Source organism: Pleurodeles waltl, chromosome 2_2, assembly GCF_031143425.1.
Source record: "Pleurodeles waltl isolate 20211129_DDA chromosome 2_2, aPleWal1.hap1.20221129, whole genome shotgun sequence".
NCBI lineage: Eukaryota > Metazoa > Chordata > Amphibia > Caudata > Salamandridae > Pleurodeles > Pleurodeles waltl.
In genome coordinates, this window is record NC_090439.1 from 861,685,999 (window position 1) to 861,703,801 (window position 17,803).

At 46.1% G+C, this 17,803-nt stretch overlaps 1 protein-coding gene across 2 annotated transcripts in view; it reads left to right on the plus strand.

Annotated features, from left to right (window-relative positions):
* PTDSS1 (phosphatidylserine synthase 1) overlaps positions 1 to 17,803 on the plus strand; it is a 371,911-nt gene that overhangs the window by 160,971 nt on the left and 193,137 nt on the right. For both annotated transcript variants that reach the window (XM_069220513.1, XM_069220514.1), the window contains exon 5: positions 4,747 to 4,905. In XM_069220513.1, coding sequence (XP_069076614.1) covers positions 4,747 to 4,905 — 159 coding nt within the window. The remainder of the gene's footprint in view (positions 1 to 4,746; positions 4,906 to 17,803) is intronic.

Here is a 17,803-nt window from a genome sequence, read left to right on the forward strand (position 1 = left end):
CAAAACCATCATTGGTGACATCAGGAGTGTCCTTCCCAGTACTTCCTCTAATCCTTGTAGGAGCTTCGACCAGTACTGTGCAGTTGGGGGACATTCTCAAGTCATATGAAAGAAGTCTCAGAACATCTAGGGCAGTGAGAGTTAGGAAGGAGCCCTCCCCAGTATAGTCTGGTTGGTGAAATATATAAACCGTAGAGATAATATAGATGTATCATTCATTGTTTGGATGACAAAGTTATTACTCTTGGCACCATCAAGGTGTCTCTCCAATCTGCATCCTCAAGAGGACCTAACCATTGTTCCCAACTAGCTCTGAGGTAAGTCAGGTCAACTGGTGCATTATCAGTTAACATTTTATAGATCTGGGACACCCTAGGCCCCCCCCCCTGCTGTCATTCCTCCATAAACAGCTTAGCCTCGAGCGGGCTATACTCTGGAAGGGTACCAAGGCAGAACAAGTGCATGCTGAGGTTATGGCAAAGCTGCAGATATTTAAAGAACTAGGTGTGAGATAGATGATATGTGGTTTGCAGGTCCTGAAAGGACTTCATGACCATTGCGGTCCTCACATCCCCAAGTTGAAAAATACCCAACAAGTCCCACCTCCCAAACCCTTGTAGGTTGTTGGATTCCTTTAACTAAGTACCCTGCCAAAGAGGTGTTTGCAGGGTGTGTGTTCGTCCATCTAGTATGTCGCAGGGCTGCTTGCCAGGCTAGGAATACTAATTGTGTCACTGACTCCATAGTACTGGGGAGCCATATAGCAGATCCAGAATCCATGAGAAATTAGGAGAGGCAAGTTCAAGCTAATAAGCTGGATCTGTCCTTTCCCCATTAAACCATTCGTGAATCACTAGGAGTTGAGTCGCCAAGTAGTAGAGGTAGGGATTGACCATATCCAACCCCATCACAGACCCCTCTCTGGTAGTGTTGCAGTGCAATCCAATGTCTGATTCCATGCCAGAGGAATGAAGTTACTGCTCTGTCTAGAGCTCGGAACCAAGAGCGTGGTATTATGAACGGAAAGTTTTGAAATACATACAACCGGGGAAGAAACATAATTTTATACAGTGCCACCCAGCCCATGACATTCAAGGGCAAAGATTGCCATTCTATCAGGTCTGCCTTGTGTCCGTGTGGGGTTGGGGATTGCTTTAAAGTCCCAATCCAGAAGAGTAACCCCCTGAGGCAGGTCTAGTAATAACTTAGAGAGATCATTTTAGGAAAATGCGGAGAGCCACTGGTGGGGCACAAATGCTCACCAAAGTAAGCCCCTCAACGCATCCAGTTAAGGCCAGGAAGCGCTGTTGCTTGTCTCGGTGTACCTTTCTGACCATCATGGGGTAGGCGCGGCACAGGAGTATGGCTACTCCTCTTGACCCATGAATAAACCCAGCGTGGTAGACCCTATCAAATCCCTTGCAGGCCATGAAGAGGTATTGGTCACCCAGGAGGTGAGTCTCCTGGAGCATAAGTACATTGGGGTAGTGACCCTGGGTGTATGCCAGGACCGATGTGCGTTTTATTTTATCCAGGATACCATTAACATTCCATTAGAGTATTTGTATAGGGCCTACCTTCTATGTTAAGGGAAAGCATGGGTGTCATTGCATTTGTTCACATCCCTCCCAGGGTTCCGCATAGTCATATTGAGAAGTCCCAAGAATACCATATTTGTGCCTAAGGCTCTATCTTGCCTGCAGAAGTGTGTGCTGAGGCTCTATCTTGCCTTCAGAAGTGTGTGCTGAGGTCCACAGCGGACCAGAGAGGTAAAATAACAAACGATAACAAACTTAAACAAAACCCCACAACCAAAATAGACAATGCGGCATGCTATTGCACCCCCCAAATCCCACCCCTCCCTACAGTTCCCCCCAGAAGCATCTGTTGCCCCTATATAACCTTTATTTCTCATAACTCAGAACCTCAAACTGTTGTGCAGTGGTAGACCCCTCCTATAAGTAGGATTAGAATTCATCATAAAGTATCGTAAAGAAAAGAACAGTGGAAAGAATAGTCTAAGTTTACTCGCCGGTTCCCCAAGCAGTTCCGTAGCTACAAATTCACAGCACCAGACACGGATAAGGATAAGTCTGTATCACTGAAGGGCTCCATGTGGGCCGTCAGATCTTTCCACTGGCAGCTCCATAACTAGGGAATGAGCAGCAGACACTGCAGCTTCTCCAGTCGGCCCAGCGCTTGCAGTCCCTCCCCCAGATGGGGCAAAGGGGACCCCGCGCTACATCCATGGCTTGCTCACCCTCGCCGAGACCGGGAACGTATCCTCTGGGTCCTGGGCCTTGGTTTGTGACACTCTTGGGCTGCAATTAAGTTGTTCCGTTCAGAGGCTGTCTCCGAGGAGGCCAGTAGGTGCTCCTTTGTGAGCCAGGTCCATGCCACCACTGGGGTATCAAAGAAGTATGTTTTGCCAGCATATACCACTTGGAGCCTGGCGGGAAAGCGAAGACGGTATGGCGCCTCCATCACCCTCAAATTCTGTTTGATTTCTGTGTGGGACCTCCACTGCTGTTTCACTTCTTTGGTGTAGTCTGAAAATAGGAGAACCTTAGCTCCTCCACAGCTCAACTCTCCCTTGGAGCGGGCTTCATGCAGAACGGCATCCCTGCCTATGTGGTTAAGGAACCGGAGTATCACTGGCTGTGGCGACATTCCCGGAGGAGGCTTGGCCGTCCGAGCACAATGCGCTCTTTCAATTGCAAACCAAGAGAGAAGAAGGTCAGATGGCATCCACTTCTCAAACCAGTCCTCCAGAAAGGAGGCCATAGGCTGGGTCTCCGCTGTTTCAGGGATGCCTAAAAGTCTGACATTATTTTGCCTGTAGCCATTTTCAGCATCTTCAGCTCTGAGGTGGAGCTCTGACGTGTACAGCAAAAGCTTGAAAGCCTTGAGACTTAAGGGTTTGTACATCGTCCTCCACGGAGGATATCTTAGTTTTGGCTTAAGTAATCCTTGCTGTTGCAATGCAGAGGTCTTGGTGCAGTAAGCTACTTCAAGTCTGACTTTCCAATTTTTGTCTCCACTGTCATCTGAGAGATCTGGATTGCTTGAAGAATGGTGGCCACGTCTCCTGAGAGCCTAAGTCGGTCAGCCAGTCCTGATTCCTCAGCTGGGGTCAAGGTGGAACTGGAACTGGTGGTGAATTGGTGTATGCGTGTTTGAGCTGACGTGGACTGGACCGATTTGTCTTTGCCCATTGTGACCTGTCTTTCTAGCCCAGGAACTCCTGTGATGAGGAGCAGGGCCGCCCGCAGCAGAGACCAGGAGTCTTCTAATAATCTCACTCCGGCGCACCCCGGGTGGCACCCACCAGTCGTGTCTCACCGAGGAGGGGGGGAACAGCTCCTCAAACTTGAATACAGGACAAATGTATCCCCCTCCGCTGTATCATGGTCTCAGCCCTGGGGTTGCTCACCCTGGTGCCTCCAGTCCCCCCCCACCCCCCCTCCAATCACCATCTCACCTCATTGTCCAGCCAGTCGTCCAGGGTTTGAGGAGAAGCGGGAGGAGGTGGAGGCCACCTCAAATAAACATTGGTTAGAAGGAGTTGGGCACACCTCCAAGATCTCCCTGATGAGTGTCCAGCAGCTCGGAGAAGTACCGGCTCTCCGCGAACAGGGGGTAGTTATGGCGTAAGTAACTAGGCTGTGCGCTTGTTGGCTACTCCTGGGCCTTGTTGCATGTTGGAGGGGTTGTTGTTTCATCCACCGGTTCCGGGCAGTCTAGTTTAACCAATGGGGAGGCTGCATATTGCCACAAGCACTGGAATGACAAACCCACTATATCATTGCTGGTTCAGAGTTCGTCAGGTCCTGGGCCCAAGGGTACCCCACAGTTCCGTTGTCGCCGTCTCGGGCTGCGTCACTGCAGCTGCCCAGGCACCCGGACGATTTCTCTCCTGCGGTCAAAAACTGTTCTCCCCCCCCCTACCCCCCCTCCTCCTATCTCTCTCTGGCAAAGGCAGGCCCTTGAAGCGATGGCGTGTCCATGACATCGGTCATGCCCGGGTATCCAGGAGGCATCCAGTGTCCCCTCTGGTGCTGCCTCATCGTGAGGCCTCGCACCCCCAGGTCTGATGCTCGCCAGGTATCGCAGGGGGAGGGAGTGGATGGGCTGAGGAGGTATTAATAAGATGGATGCGCCCCGCACTCACCCCAATATGTTCCGCTGCCATGAGGGTTCCAGCGTGCTCTGGAAGTCCTGGTAATGCTCCACTGCGGGTGCCCTGGGCGTGCTAGGCAGCGGCCGGCATCTTGAGAGGCGGCATATCCAGTGCCGAAAGAGCGTCATTTTGTCTTCTGGCTCCAGAACAGCAGAGGGCAGCAATGCAGGACCCTAATCCCTCCCCCCTTTAACCCGGTCCCCTCTTATCCACTTGTTTTCACTCCCAGGTGTTCACGTTTAGATAAGGCATGGATTGAGGCGGATGACAAAGGGGTAGGGAACACTTCTAAAGTGCAACCTCTAGTTTAACGCCTCGGCCGGCAGTGTTTCATTTTTAATGTCTTACTGTTCCCCTGCCAGAGAAGATCGTAAAGTGTGCATATTTAGAAACTAAGCACTGAATGTAATGTTTTGCCATTTTAAAAAACACACCTTTTTTAAATGCCATGCTGTAATTCAGAACTAGTTCCTGGTACTTTTGCATTGTTTCTCTGTTGCAAGTGTGATTTGTCCTACATTACTTTGTGGTACATTTTTATAGAATGTTATGCTTCTTTACCACAGGAATATGCGGTTAATTGCCACGTCATTACCTGGGAAAGGATCCTAAGCCATTTTGACATATTTGCCTTCGGACACTTTTGGGGCTGGGCTATGAAAGCTCTGCTAATCAGGAGCTATGGATTGTGTTGGACAATCAGCATTACGTGGGAAGTCACAGAGGCAAGTATGAATTTAGCTACATCCTTCATGGGTAACCATATTAATCAAACTAGCATTCAGTTCACAGTCAGTGGCTTCACCATCTTTGTATCTTTTCGGTTTTTCTTTTATCAGCCAATCAATGTTCTCTTCTTGTTCACACACATTGTCTCCCTTTTATGTGCCAGATTCACAATCTGACTCCGCCAGACACCCAATCACTTGTGAGTCCTAATGTGAAAATAAGACACCTCAGTCAGCTGAAATGGATTGCAGCGTGTGGGTAAACAGGAGTTTGGGAAAAGATGTGCATCGGATGCAGGCTAGGAAAAGTGAAAAATTTCCAGTAGGGTGCAGGTGTGCATTTTGGCCGTGCATCACTAGTTAAGTTCATAAGAGGAGAAAAAAACAGGCTTGAGGTAAATCCTTACATAAATAATCTTGCCTTCAACGACCGAAGGACATCCTGAAAAAGAAAAGTTTAATCCCAAATATAAAAATACACAGTGATACTAGTTGACCATGTGTCTTATGAAACTGTCTTTCTAAGGAAAAAACAAAGCCAACAACTACTACGTAAATAATGTAGCCCCTCAACTCAGTCTTAAATTGTAGATCAGGTAGGGTGTCGCCAGCCAAGATGGCAGGTGGGGCGTCGCCAGACAAGATGGCCGAAAGGATGTAATCCATGAGAGCTCTGCTGCAGCATCGGCGAACATCCGATGCCGACCTGTAATGCTGGCTATTTTCTCCTACCCGGGTCACATTACTGAGAGAGAATGAGGGGGAACCCAGAAAGTGGCCCACTCTGTCATGAGTGCCTCCCGACCCCCACCGAGATAGCCATGAATCTGTGATGGCCGAGCACCGGAGAAGATGGCGCTGCAGCAGTCCCCGTTTGAAAGAGCATGCAGGCAACAATACCTTGCCAAGCATTGAGGGGACGAATGGAGGCGTTGAGGAGCTGAGCGGGCACAGACTGCTATTTCTAATTGCCAGGGGGCTGACGCGGGTGAGGTATGCCCACAACACGTATTGGTGTGAGGTTCCCCCCTCACACATGCCGCTATACAAATGCTCCTCAACTTCACCACAACACATACCTGGGGCAGCGTAGGACTAAGGTGTGCAGTGGGAGGAAGATCGCATTGGTGCACCCTTTTCTCCCGCTGAGCGATGTTGCACCACTGAAGATTCCTGTCTGCCCTTGGGACAGGGTTGCCTGGCTTCCAGATGGCGGCCCTCCCTCAAGGCGCCCTTTGAAGCTACTGCAGTGGCAGGATCAGCCCGAGACATAGGCGAAGGAAGATACTGGGGCCAATAGCATTGTGATCTCCGCAACTGCTTCTTGCCTGCCCACAAATCAGGGCCTCGCATGGCCATAGACCAATTTATACCCTACTGAGGTAACTCCTGATAGCTGTTACCCACGTGCAGGACAGAATACCTAATTTCACCCTCACAGGTAAATAAAGTGGAATAGGGGCTTCCACATCCATGCCACAGCTGGAATATCTGCCTGACTCCTTAGGTCTGCTCACTGACAAAAGCCTGCACCCACCCTGCTGACTCCCAATGGGGATTGGCTCTAGGGCCCCCTAGGGGAACCTTTGATTGAAGACACAGCTCCTTCAGATTACTGGCACTTACTGACGTGACTTTGTGAACAGAACAGATTACCTGACTCTCTTATCGGCCTCAGTGAATTCCTCAGATGTATAGTCCCCTCACTTGGCCAGTCACATAGATTCTATGCCACCTTCCCTGGCGGAGGTGAGGGACAGTAACCAGACGCCTCTACAGACTGAAACTATGGCCCTCACCAAAAATGACATTCTGTCGTCCTAAAGAGACTTCATAAACTAACTCCGTGAGGAGTTAAAGGCTGATCTAATGTCCACCCTCAAGTCACTCAAAATGGAAATCAGTTTTAAGTTCAGTTTCCTTCAGCAAGATGTGGACTCTATAGGAATCAGAACTGTCAACCTAGACTGTAAGGTCCAAGATATGGAACAGCAAGTGTCCCAGACAGAATCCTCTATAGGCCTTCTCAGCACACAACTTCAAGCTTCCCTGCTCAACTGTGAGGACCTGGAAAACAGGTCTCGAAGGGACAACATATGCATTTGTAACCCTGACGAAGAGGCAAAGGGCTCCGACCTGGATGCATATGTAACCGGCCTGTTTTCGGAACTGCGACGACCCCACAGCGATCAAGCTAGATAGTCCTCCGAGTAGGACCGCGGATTCCAGGAGGAGGGTAAACGGACTTGAGGTCAAGGAAGCCAACCTACAAGCATCGAGGAAGAAAGAGATCTTGTTTTCAGGGAGCTTTTTGCATCTTATTTCAAGATATTGCCTCAGCTACGGTGGCTCGTCTACAATTCTGCCCTGCAACTGAAAAGTTCTGTCTCGATCATATCAAGTATCCTTTTGGCCTGACATTCGACTCCAAGAACAAAACGCATCATTTTACGGCACTTTCGGAAGCTGCAGCCTTGCTGGGCATATCTCTGGTGGATGCCCCAGATCTGGAGAGGAACTTAACGACACCCTCAGAGACTCAAGCAGGCCCTAATGGAAGGGTACAATGGCTCACACAGCGAAGCCTGAGGAACCTGAAGAAACAAAGACTGCGGCACACACAGTAGGTTACTTATGTTGAACTGGTCCTTTTGCTTGGACACCTACTATTGCCCGAGAAACCATTCATGTGCAGTGACCTAAATGTTCTCTCTTCCTGGACATCACTTCTAATTGATTATGTTATTCCTAGTTCTCTGTAGGCTACTCTAATGCTTCACTAGTGGTTCGTGAACTTTGTGCTCCTATGTATATCTTAAACGTGCTCATATGTGTGTCTTTCTCCTATGAAGCGCTTGGAGGGCAAGTTGTAACACCCTAAACTTTACTCTTGTGGGACCCTATGGTAGTCACCACAATTACTAGGAATGTCAGAGGCTTTAACTCGTCGGCCAAGCACCATAAACCTTGGCAATATATACTTGATCTGTGCCATGATATGGTAGCCTTACAAGAAACATCTTCGATGAGATGAGGAACACAGGCTGCGGCGCAAGGCCTGTACTGTCATGCATAAATCGTCTGTTGCCACCAAACACAATGTTGTTGCGCTCTTTAATTTGCTCTTGCACTCCTCCTTAAAATTCAACCTACAGGCTGCAAAGCTGACTGAGAGGGTAGGATAATGTTGGTGAAAGGATACCTAGCAGGCCATATGTCTACTTTTGCCTCCATGTATGCCCCTAATTTGAGACGGGTCCCATTTCTACATTCATTGCTTTCTGTACTGGGGAGTTTTGAATAGGGGGAGATATTCCTGATAGGAGATTCTAATCTCACATGGGTCCCAGGGAAGGACAGCACACCCCCTCACAGAACTTCCGCTGGGAGTTTTCCTAAGGCCCTCAAACAAGCCTTTTCCTCATTGGGACTCCTAGATGCCTGGAGAACCCTCCAACCCAACATCACAAGACTATACATTTTTCTCACACTCATCGCACCTACTCCATGTTGGACCACGTTTTTGTCAGTAAATCACTGACGCCAATGCGACTTGAGGCCCAGTTTTATCCAGGAGTTCTCTCTGACCATGCCCCAGTGGGACTGATGAGGGAATGGGACACTTCACAACCCAGATACCGCCACTGTTTTTTTCCGAGCTCCCTCACTCAAGACAAACTCTTTAGGGATTAAATACTTAAAACAATCAGGAAATGTGTTCACACAAATAATCCCCATGACAGTAATTTCTCCAGTACCCGGGACGCCTTTAGGGCAGTAGTGCGTGGAAAATGTACAGCCCTTCTGTCCACACTGAACAAAAAAAAGCAACTGATAGACTTGCCTTGCCTTAGAAGATTAACTTTGTGTCGTTGAAAAAGCACATTAGGAAAATCCGTCCCTATCCCTACAAAGAAAGGTGACAGCTCTGAAGGGGAAACCTATTGCAGTCTACAACAGTAGAGCCAAATTTACTGAGTTGCATCTTAAACATACAACTTACGAACACAGCAACAAAGTGGGTACTCACCATACATGTTCCTGGACCATTACATATGAAATATGCTTGATTACAGTTAGGAGTGTTCTTCTACTCTCTACATCTATTGGTACTGACAGGGTTCACTCTGTTCAAAACATACACATCTGGGCAACAGATGTGTTGTAGGATGTTGAGTACCACTCCTACAATAATATTGGTGTGAAACGAGATGTGCAGAAAATAGACCATTGTTGCCATGTTTGTAGCTTAACATGGGTTTATTAAAGGTAGACAGACACACGACAACTAACGAAGGGTGATCCACCTGTTCAGAAAAGCTACTAAGAAGTCGATACTGGCAGTCCTAGCTTTCAACTAGGTGACTTGGTGCTTTCTGTTTCACACCCTACGGCACTTTGGCTTCTGTGACAATTTTATTGTGATGGTGCGAGTTATATATGCCAGGCCAAGCTCTCAAGTTCTAGTTAACTGGGTTTCAGCTAGGGAGAGGGACAAGGCAAGGATGACCCCTCTCCCCACTCTTGTTTTCCATGAGCATTGAACTGCTAGCAGCAAAACTATGAAAAACACCCACTATCCAGGGTATTCCCTTTGGATCGACCGAGCACAAACTCTCCCTCTTTGCAGATGATGATCTGTTCCTCACCTCTCCACACACTTTGTTAGAGGCCCTCCAACTTGAACTCTGCCATTTATAAAAGGGTGTCGGGCTTCCGTGTTAACCTCCACAAATCTTCCTACTTAATTTGACATACCTATGTTAGATATGGAGGCGCTGACACATACTACCCCATTTATGTGGTCTAAAAACATATCACCTACCTGGGTATTAGAAGCACTCCACGAATAGCAGACCTATACCAAGCTAATCACCCCCCCCCCCCCCAACCCCTTTATCTGAAATTGGACCTCAAACACAGGGCCCCCTTAAATGTATCTTGGCTGGGCCACATCCAGCCCATTAAAATTACTCTTATCTAAATTGCTATACCTGTTTCAAGGTCTTTCCATTGAACCAGACACACTTTCTTACCCATTCCCTGCTCACTTTTCGTATGCTTCATCTGGCAGGGTCGCAGAGCATGCCTGCCCTACAAATTATTGAGATTACCCAAGGATGCAGGAGGTTTAGCAATGCCGGACCTTCACCTCCATTACAAGGCAGCAGAGTTGTGGGTGATTTGCGAGTGGTACCTTCGTGCATCTGATAAGCACTGGCTCCATCAGACAGAGAGCTGGTGGGCAGATACATCTTGGACCTCCTCTGGAAACGCGTGTCCAACTCCTACATGAGTAGCCCAGTTAGAACAACCCTTAAAGTCTTGGACGAAGTAACACAAACAGTTGGGCAGACGCGGTTTCCCTCCCTCTTTACCCCAATCCATTACAACCCATCATTCCTTCCTGTTTTAAACAGAGGGCCCTTTGACCACTGGTGAGCTGGAGGCTGCCTTACTATCTTTGATCTGATCTGTATCATGGCTGAGGCATACTCACCTTTCAGAATTACTGAGACTCAAACCTCCCAGACTTTGAACACTTCCACTACACCCAGTTGAAACACTGGGTGCTACACCCGGAGGTCAGTACAGCTGCTCAAGAGACCTCACCGCACTCGAGCTGTCTGTTAGATGATCTGGGGGTTCCACAGGATGTATCTCCTCTCTCTAACCTCTCTTCCTCTTTAAGCTCCTTCCCTCTAATCTCGCTATATAGCGTTGTGGGAACATACTCTAGACATCTTGATTCCAGTACGAGAAATGGCACACATTATGGAGAGACATCTCCAGGTTTCACCATTCTGTCTACATGAGAGGCACATTACAAACTGTTACTGGGCTAGTACCTCTACCTTACTAAATTGTAAAGATTTTTCCAGACACTTCTGACCTGTGTTGGAGAGGATGCAGCCTTTTAGGAAATTTCAGATATATCTGGTGGGGCTTCCCAACTATTCTCCCCTTTTGGATGGCAATATGTCATAAAAATTAGACATTTTGGGTTACCTGACCATCCTTGTCTCGATATTACTAGGCCTATAAGATTCCTCGCTTAAACACCACACGTTAGGAGACAGGGCAATAAAATGGGTATGCTTGGGCACAGCTAAGATTGCCATAGCGTCAGCATGGAAGAAAAAAGACGTCCCATCACTAATTCAGTAGCACCCCAGGCTGTGGCAAGCTGGCACTATGGAGAGAATGGCAGATATTATTATATTAGATAAATATAACAATTTTGAATACACCTGGCGCCCATTAGTGGAATACTTATCATCGGGGATCTGTTTATTTACATGCCCCACACGTACGCAAGCACTTCCAGTTTTAAACTTTGCCAAACACCTCCCCTCTACACTCCATTACCACCCTTTCTATGATGCACGACTCCCCTCCCTCAACACCATCAAAGTATCTTACTTGGTTTCACTAATTATGCCACCTGCACACACCTGAGCCTGGTTATAGGGATTTTTGTTGGGGAGATGGGAATACTGGGGTATTCATGTTCAGTTTTTACTTGTTTTTTGATCAACAGACATGCACTGTGTTCCGATAAGCTTGTATACCACAGCTCCCTTCTATTGTAGAATCTGTACGCTACTCAAACATCTCATCAGTGTATTAATGGTGTCAACTGACAACTTTTGATCATTGTGCTATACCTGAAAAATGATATATAAAGTTTGACCAAAAAAAAGTAGACCAGTCATGCAATCCCTTGTCTCGTACCACATACGAAATTAAAGCAATGTTAAGACATTGACAATATATAGGCGCTCATGTCGCCTTCATTTATTCTAAGTTAGTGGGCAGCCATTGCTTCTAACATATAGGCCCTCATTATAACCCTGGCGGTCTCTTGACTGCCAGGGTTAATGTGGCGGTATCACTGCCAACACACTGGTGGTGTATGCCGCCACATTATGAGTGTGGCGGGTTGGCTGCGGACAACCCGCCACATCACCACTCATACCGCCATGGCAGTATGAACCGCTGGGCCGGAGATGTGCATCTCTGACCCGTGGTCCACACATGACCGCCAGCAATATAATGAGCTGGCCTACCTCCATGGTTTTCGCAGCTGTACCACCGCCACGAAAACCATGGCGGTAGGGCTACCAATGACAGGGAATTCCTTCTCTGTCACCGGTAGAAGGCTCCACCACCTCTCCAGCAATCACCTACCCCGCCCCCCCCTAACCCCCTAGAATCACAGCTCCCCCATCCCCCTAGAATCACAGCGCCCTCCGGCCCCCCCGCAATCATGCGCGCACACACACACACACAACGATACGCACAAGGCATGCACCACCACTTTCATACTCCCATTTATTCACACTCATCCATACACGCATTCACTCACACATGCTCACACGCAAACACACTGACATGCAGACACACACTCACTGTAACATTCATATAAACATTCACTCACATGCATACAACCATGCATACACCACAACACTCAGATGCATACACACACATTCATACACACATTCATACACACGCAGACACCACACACTCACACTCAACACCCCCCACCCTCCACCCCCTCCCCTGACGAACACCCGACTTAACTTGTTCAGCAAGGAGGTCGTCCGGCAGAGAACAATAAGGGGTGCTGGCACTGCCAGCAGCGCCCCGCCAGGCCATATGAATGGCCATAATACGGTTGGCGGCGTCCTTCTGGCGGGATGGTGCTGGTGGAAGCACCACCCAGGCGCCTCTCCCGCTAGAACTGGCGGTCTTCTGGCGCCTGTGGCATCAGCGGTCTTCAGAAAAGACCGTTGATGTCATAATGAGGGCCTTAATATTTTTGCAAAATAAAACATCTGGTTGGTATTAGCACAAAAGATACAAAAATGAAAAATCCTCACATGATTTTAAAATGTATAGTGCTACCGCTGCAAATGAATGTCTTAATGAAACAGATGCAATATTTTGCAGATGCATCTTGACAATGTCGGCTATGAATGTACTATCATTAATTGATTTGATTATGATGTACTCTAAATACATATGATGTACTTTAATCAATGGTTTGTGGTGTTCTTAAATTACATTTTGCTTTTAGGTGTTATTATTTATTGATATAGTGTAAGGTAGCATACATTGTTTTTTGTGTGCGAGTTATACTTTACATGACTGTTATATAAGTTATTGATTAAGGTCCTGATCATAAGTTGCTAATTTCAGTGTTTTGTAGGGCTTTATTTATCATAATAACCGGATTTTAACTGTGGTGTTTATAGGTGAATATGACTTTTTGAACATACAATAATGTGTTAAAAATGCCAACTAAAACTTCATTTTTAAATTTTTTCAGTGAATGTTTGGTGTTTTTTGATCACACACTGCATGCAAGAGTCCATGCGCTCCACCCTCAAGCAAAGACCAGCCCTGCTGTGCATGGCCTTTGGCTGTGCGCAGCAGGTTTTAGCTGCAGGGCCTCATTTCTGGCCAGGCCCTGTGTCCGACCTACTGCATGCGACTGCAGGGAATTGGCCTCCTGCCAGGCTCTGCTGTAATCCCTTTTATGTCAGCCTACTGCCTGCTGTGCAGGACTTCACCATACTCAGCAGCGTCTGCCTCCAACCTATGCAGTAACCATCCCACTTTGGCTGGTTTCACAATGGTTGTTCGCCACAGAGTTTGATACCCTTCTTTATTTAAATTATTTTTTGGGATCTGCAGATCCAATATAAGCTTTTGTGCCCTAGTGCCGCAGACCTGAGGAAGCTTTACCTGCTGGTGGTTGATCCATGAAATTGTTAAATGTGCAAAACGGTGATGGATGGAATGTTTGAATTAATCTCAGCCACTAGTAATCACTCGGACCGCACCCAAATCAATGTTATTTTGCACACTATGCCACCTCAGTTTTGACCCAGATACATGTAAATCAGTCTTGACCCTGCTCCAGTCAGAACAGTTGAGCCTGAACTGCCAAGCCAGATCTTTCCTGAACTGGAACACATGCACCCCAGGACTGGTTTCATCTTAGTATTGTGTGCAAAAAAAACAATGGAATGGTATGTGGCCCTTAGTAATTACCAGAGGCTGAGATACATTCAAGCATTCCATTCATCACTTTGTTGTAGACTTTTGTGTGTTGCCCTAAGTGGGATCAGTATACCCAGACCTGTCACTGGAACCAAGCTGTAGCCCACTGATGAGCCCATAACAAGAGTGAAACCAGTCTTGTGTTGCTTGTGTTCCGGTTCAGGGGGTGACCTGGCATGGCAGTTTGGGCTGAATGGAGCAGGGTTGAGACTGATTTGCATATAGCTGGGTTTAAATTGAGGTGAAATGGTGTTCAAAATAAATTGGGGTGCGACCCGAGTAATTACAAGTGACTGAGATTAATTCAAGCATTCCATCCATTAACTTTTTGTGTACTTTAGATTCATGTATTTGGCCATGCGTAGCTGCTGTTGGCTGCAAACCCTGCACCCAATCCACCGCACACTGGCAATCCCTGGATGACATGGCCAAAGGTTGTGGGGGCTGATCGCAGGACCTAGCCTCTGGCTAGACCCTGTGGGTTCACCATGGGTGGCCAAGGTTTAGTAGCAGGGTAGGGTCTCTTAATCTTTTTTTATGTATTTTTTTATTTGTGGTCCAAAATTGGATTCGTGGATTGAGGGCAGGCTTCCCTGTCCTTGTGCTTTTTACCCGTGCAAGCTTGCCTAACCATTGCTCAATTCAAGGATCATCCGCAGAGCCTCCGATCCTTGGAGGTTCCTTGAGTTCACATGGGAGGGCCTCTCCCAGATCCAAGGATCAAATGAGAACATCTACTTTTTGTATATTAAACATGGGGTGAGGCCACATGGTCCTGGGAGCGTCAGAGTGTTCTTACCCTGCCCCACTTTTTCTCTTTCAGATTTTTTGCAGGACTCTGGAACACAATCCCTGAATCCTTCAGTGGCTGTTCCGCATTTTCTTGGCAACTAGTCAGATCCTTCCATATCTTCAGACACCTCTCTGGATCTGCAGATCTGTAATGGATCACTGGAGAAAAACCTCCCTCAGTCAATATGGTCTGAGCATTCCTTAAATTATTTGATCCGCTGATATCTGCAGATCCTTAACTGTCAAGATGTCTATAATTTTCTAAAATGTGACTCCTTCATGCTCAACCTAAGATTCTTTTTAAAGGCTAGTTTCTTGAAAGCTACTGAACTGAATTACATCAAAACAGAAAAAGACACGTTCTTGATGGAAAATTCTACCTTTGTGCCAAAGTTAGTGTAAATCTGTTCAGTCGTTTTTTTCTGTGTTGAAAAGCAAATCTTCCTATTGGAATTTAAATGCGAAATTACACTTTTGGGGTTCCCCTTTTCCTTGAACCCAGCTTAATGGATCTGCATGAAACTTGGCACAAAGATCCCAAAGTGAAATATTTTTTTGAGTTTCGTAGCTATTCATCGAACTTTGCCCAAGTTATTAAGAAGCAAACAATGCTTTTCTAATGGAAGCTCAACCATAGCTACACTGGCGCTGTTTCTGCTAGTGTATTTAAATATGCATAATAGTTAAAGTCGCTTACAACTGTAAAAGTGATTTAAATGAACTGAACTCAAGTAATTATTAGTAACATAATTTAAATATTACTACAAATGTAAATTTAAAAAAAACTTTAAATGATTTTAAGTAGTAAATTAAAAATTATTTTAATATCTAGTTGATAATTGAAAAGTGCAATTAATGTATTTATGAATATTTGGTCATTATTTTTAGAAGTTCATTTAGAAGCAGTACGGACTTTTTAGGGTTCAGTGCTGGAAAGTGTTTAGGGGTATCACAGGTTTTTAGGGTTCAGGAATGGGTAGTTTTTTGGGGTAGGAATTGTTTTTAGGGTTCAGAGATGAGGTGTGTATAAGGGTAGTAAGGTTTTTGTTGTTGTTAGTGTTCAGGGATGGGGTGAGTATAAAGGTAGGAAGGGTGGTTTTAGGGTTCATGACTATGTAGCGTATGGGAAGCTGAGGGGTTTTCAAGTTTCAGGAATGGGTAGTATGTATGGAGAATAAGGGATTTTTAGGGTTCAGGGATGTGTAGTGTATAGGGGTACCAAGAGATTTTAGCGCTCAGGGATGGGTAGTATATGGTTTTAGTAGTTTGGGGATGGGTAGTATATGGGGTGGAAAGGGACTTTTAGGGTTCATGAATGGTGGCGTATAGGGGTAGTAAGAGGGTTTAGGGCTCAGTGATCATTGTATAGGGTCATTTATTTCAGTGTTCAGGGATGGGTAGTGTATAGGAGTAGTCATAGTTTTTAGGGTTCAAGGATGGGTACTGTTTAGGTGCAGTAAGAACATTGTGGGTTTCAGGGGGTGTGGAGGGGTTATAAGGGGTTTTTAGGGCTAAGGCAAGGGTAGCGTAATAAGTAGTTTTAGGGTTCATAGTGGTTTAAATCAAAATTAAATTACCTACATTTAAATATTTTCATTTATATTGAAGCAAAGTACTCCTGGTGTAATGACCTCAGAGGTAAAAACTGATATTTGTCTCTTTTCTTGCTTATGCCATTTTTGCTCTTTCACCCCATATGACCCTTTCATAGTCCCACTTAGCCGCCAATTTCTACTGTCCTTATTGCTCTATATCTCCGTTTTTGTTCTTTCAGTACTGTTCCTTCTCTTTAACTTTATGCCTACAAAAATTCTTAACTAGCTCTATCCCTATATGGACTAGTTCTAGATCTTTCTTTCTTTGGAACCCATGGCTAGCTCATCATGCTGACAGCTCGAAACCAGATCCTTGTAACACACATTAAAACCTTCACAATTGAGAATTCTCTGGCCCTACAACACACTGAGCTAAAAATAACACATCTCCTAGTCCAATACAACCAAACCCCCTCTCTCCCTTTCTTTCAGAAATCAGAAGCTCCATGTCCTCCATTAGCCTTTTTAACATCATTTTCCCTGTTGCTTTCTCTTTTTTTACAGGTAAATATATAAAAGATGGGTACAGTGGAAATTATTTGTCACACACTTATTATTGCTAATTTCTGTACTTCGCATTAAAATCTTTGTATTGCTCCCACTTTGTTAAAAAAATTCCTTTCCATGTTATCGTTTGTCCCTCGCTGCATTGACAGTTTTTCTCCAGTCTACTTTTAGAATTAATCAGATCTGTGCCCCTGATTTATTGCATATGTCATTTTAGGCAGTGTAAGTTTCATTTGGTAACAACTCAATTCAACACTCAGCTGATCACATGCACCTACTTGTGTCCCTCTTAACATGCTGCATTCTTTTTTCAACCCTCAGTATACACCACTTAGATTATAAACTCTCTATAACAGTTCTTTACTTTGCACTTACCTTGTATTCTGATGCCCATTTAGAATTTTAGTAAGGTCACCTCTTATTTTATAAAAATGTTTGCTTCCCTTATATCCAAAAACATAAATCCCAAAACATCTGGCCGTACTACACCCAAAAGTGAAGCACCAACAAATGTTTGGTTTGTCAGCTGTGAAAAGGTAATTTGAAAATTGAGGCCCTCATTATGACATTGGCGGTGAGTGTTAAAGTGGTGGAAATACCGCCAACAGGCTGGTGGTAAATACCACCAAATTATGACCATGGCGGTGATACCTCCCATAGACAGCCAATTTACCACACCAACTGCCAGGGCATTAACACCACTGACCACGACGGTAGCCATCAACAGCCAGGCGGAATCCAAGGTACTGCCCACCATATTATGACTTAGCAAACCGCCACAATTTCCGGGGCGGTACCAACTCCGTCAAAAGCCCGGCAGAAACACTGCACAGAAGACACAAAAACTCACCTTCAGGGACACAGAGGATAACGCTGCCGCCACGGAACCGGAACTTCAGGTCTGATGCTCTACTATGCCATGGCCCACCTGG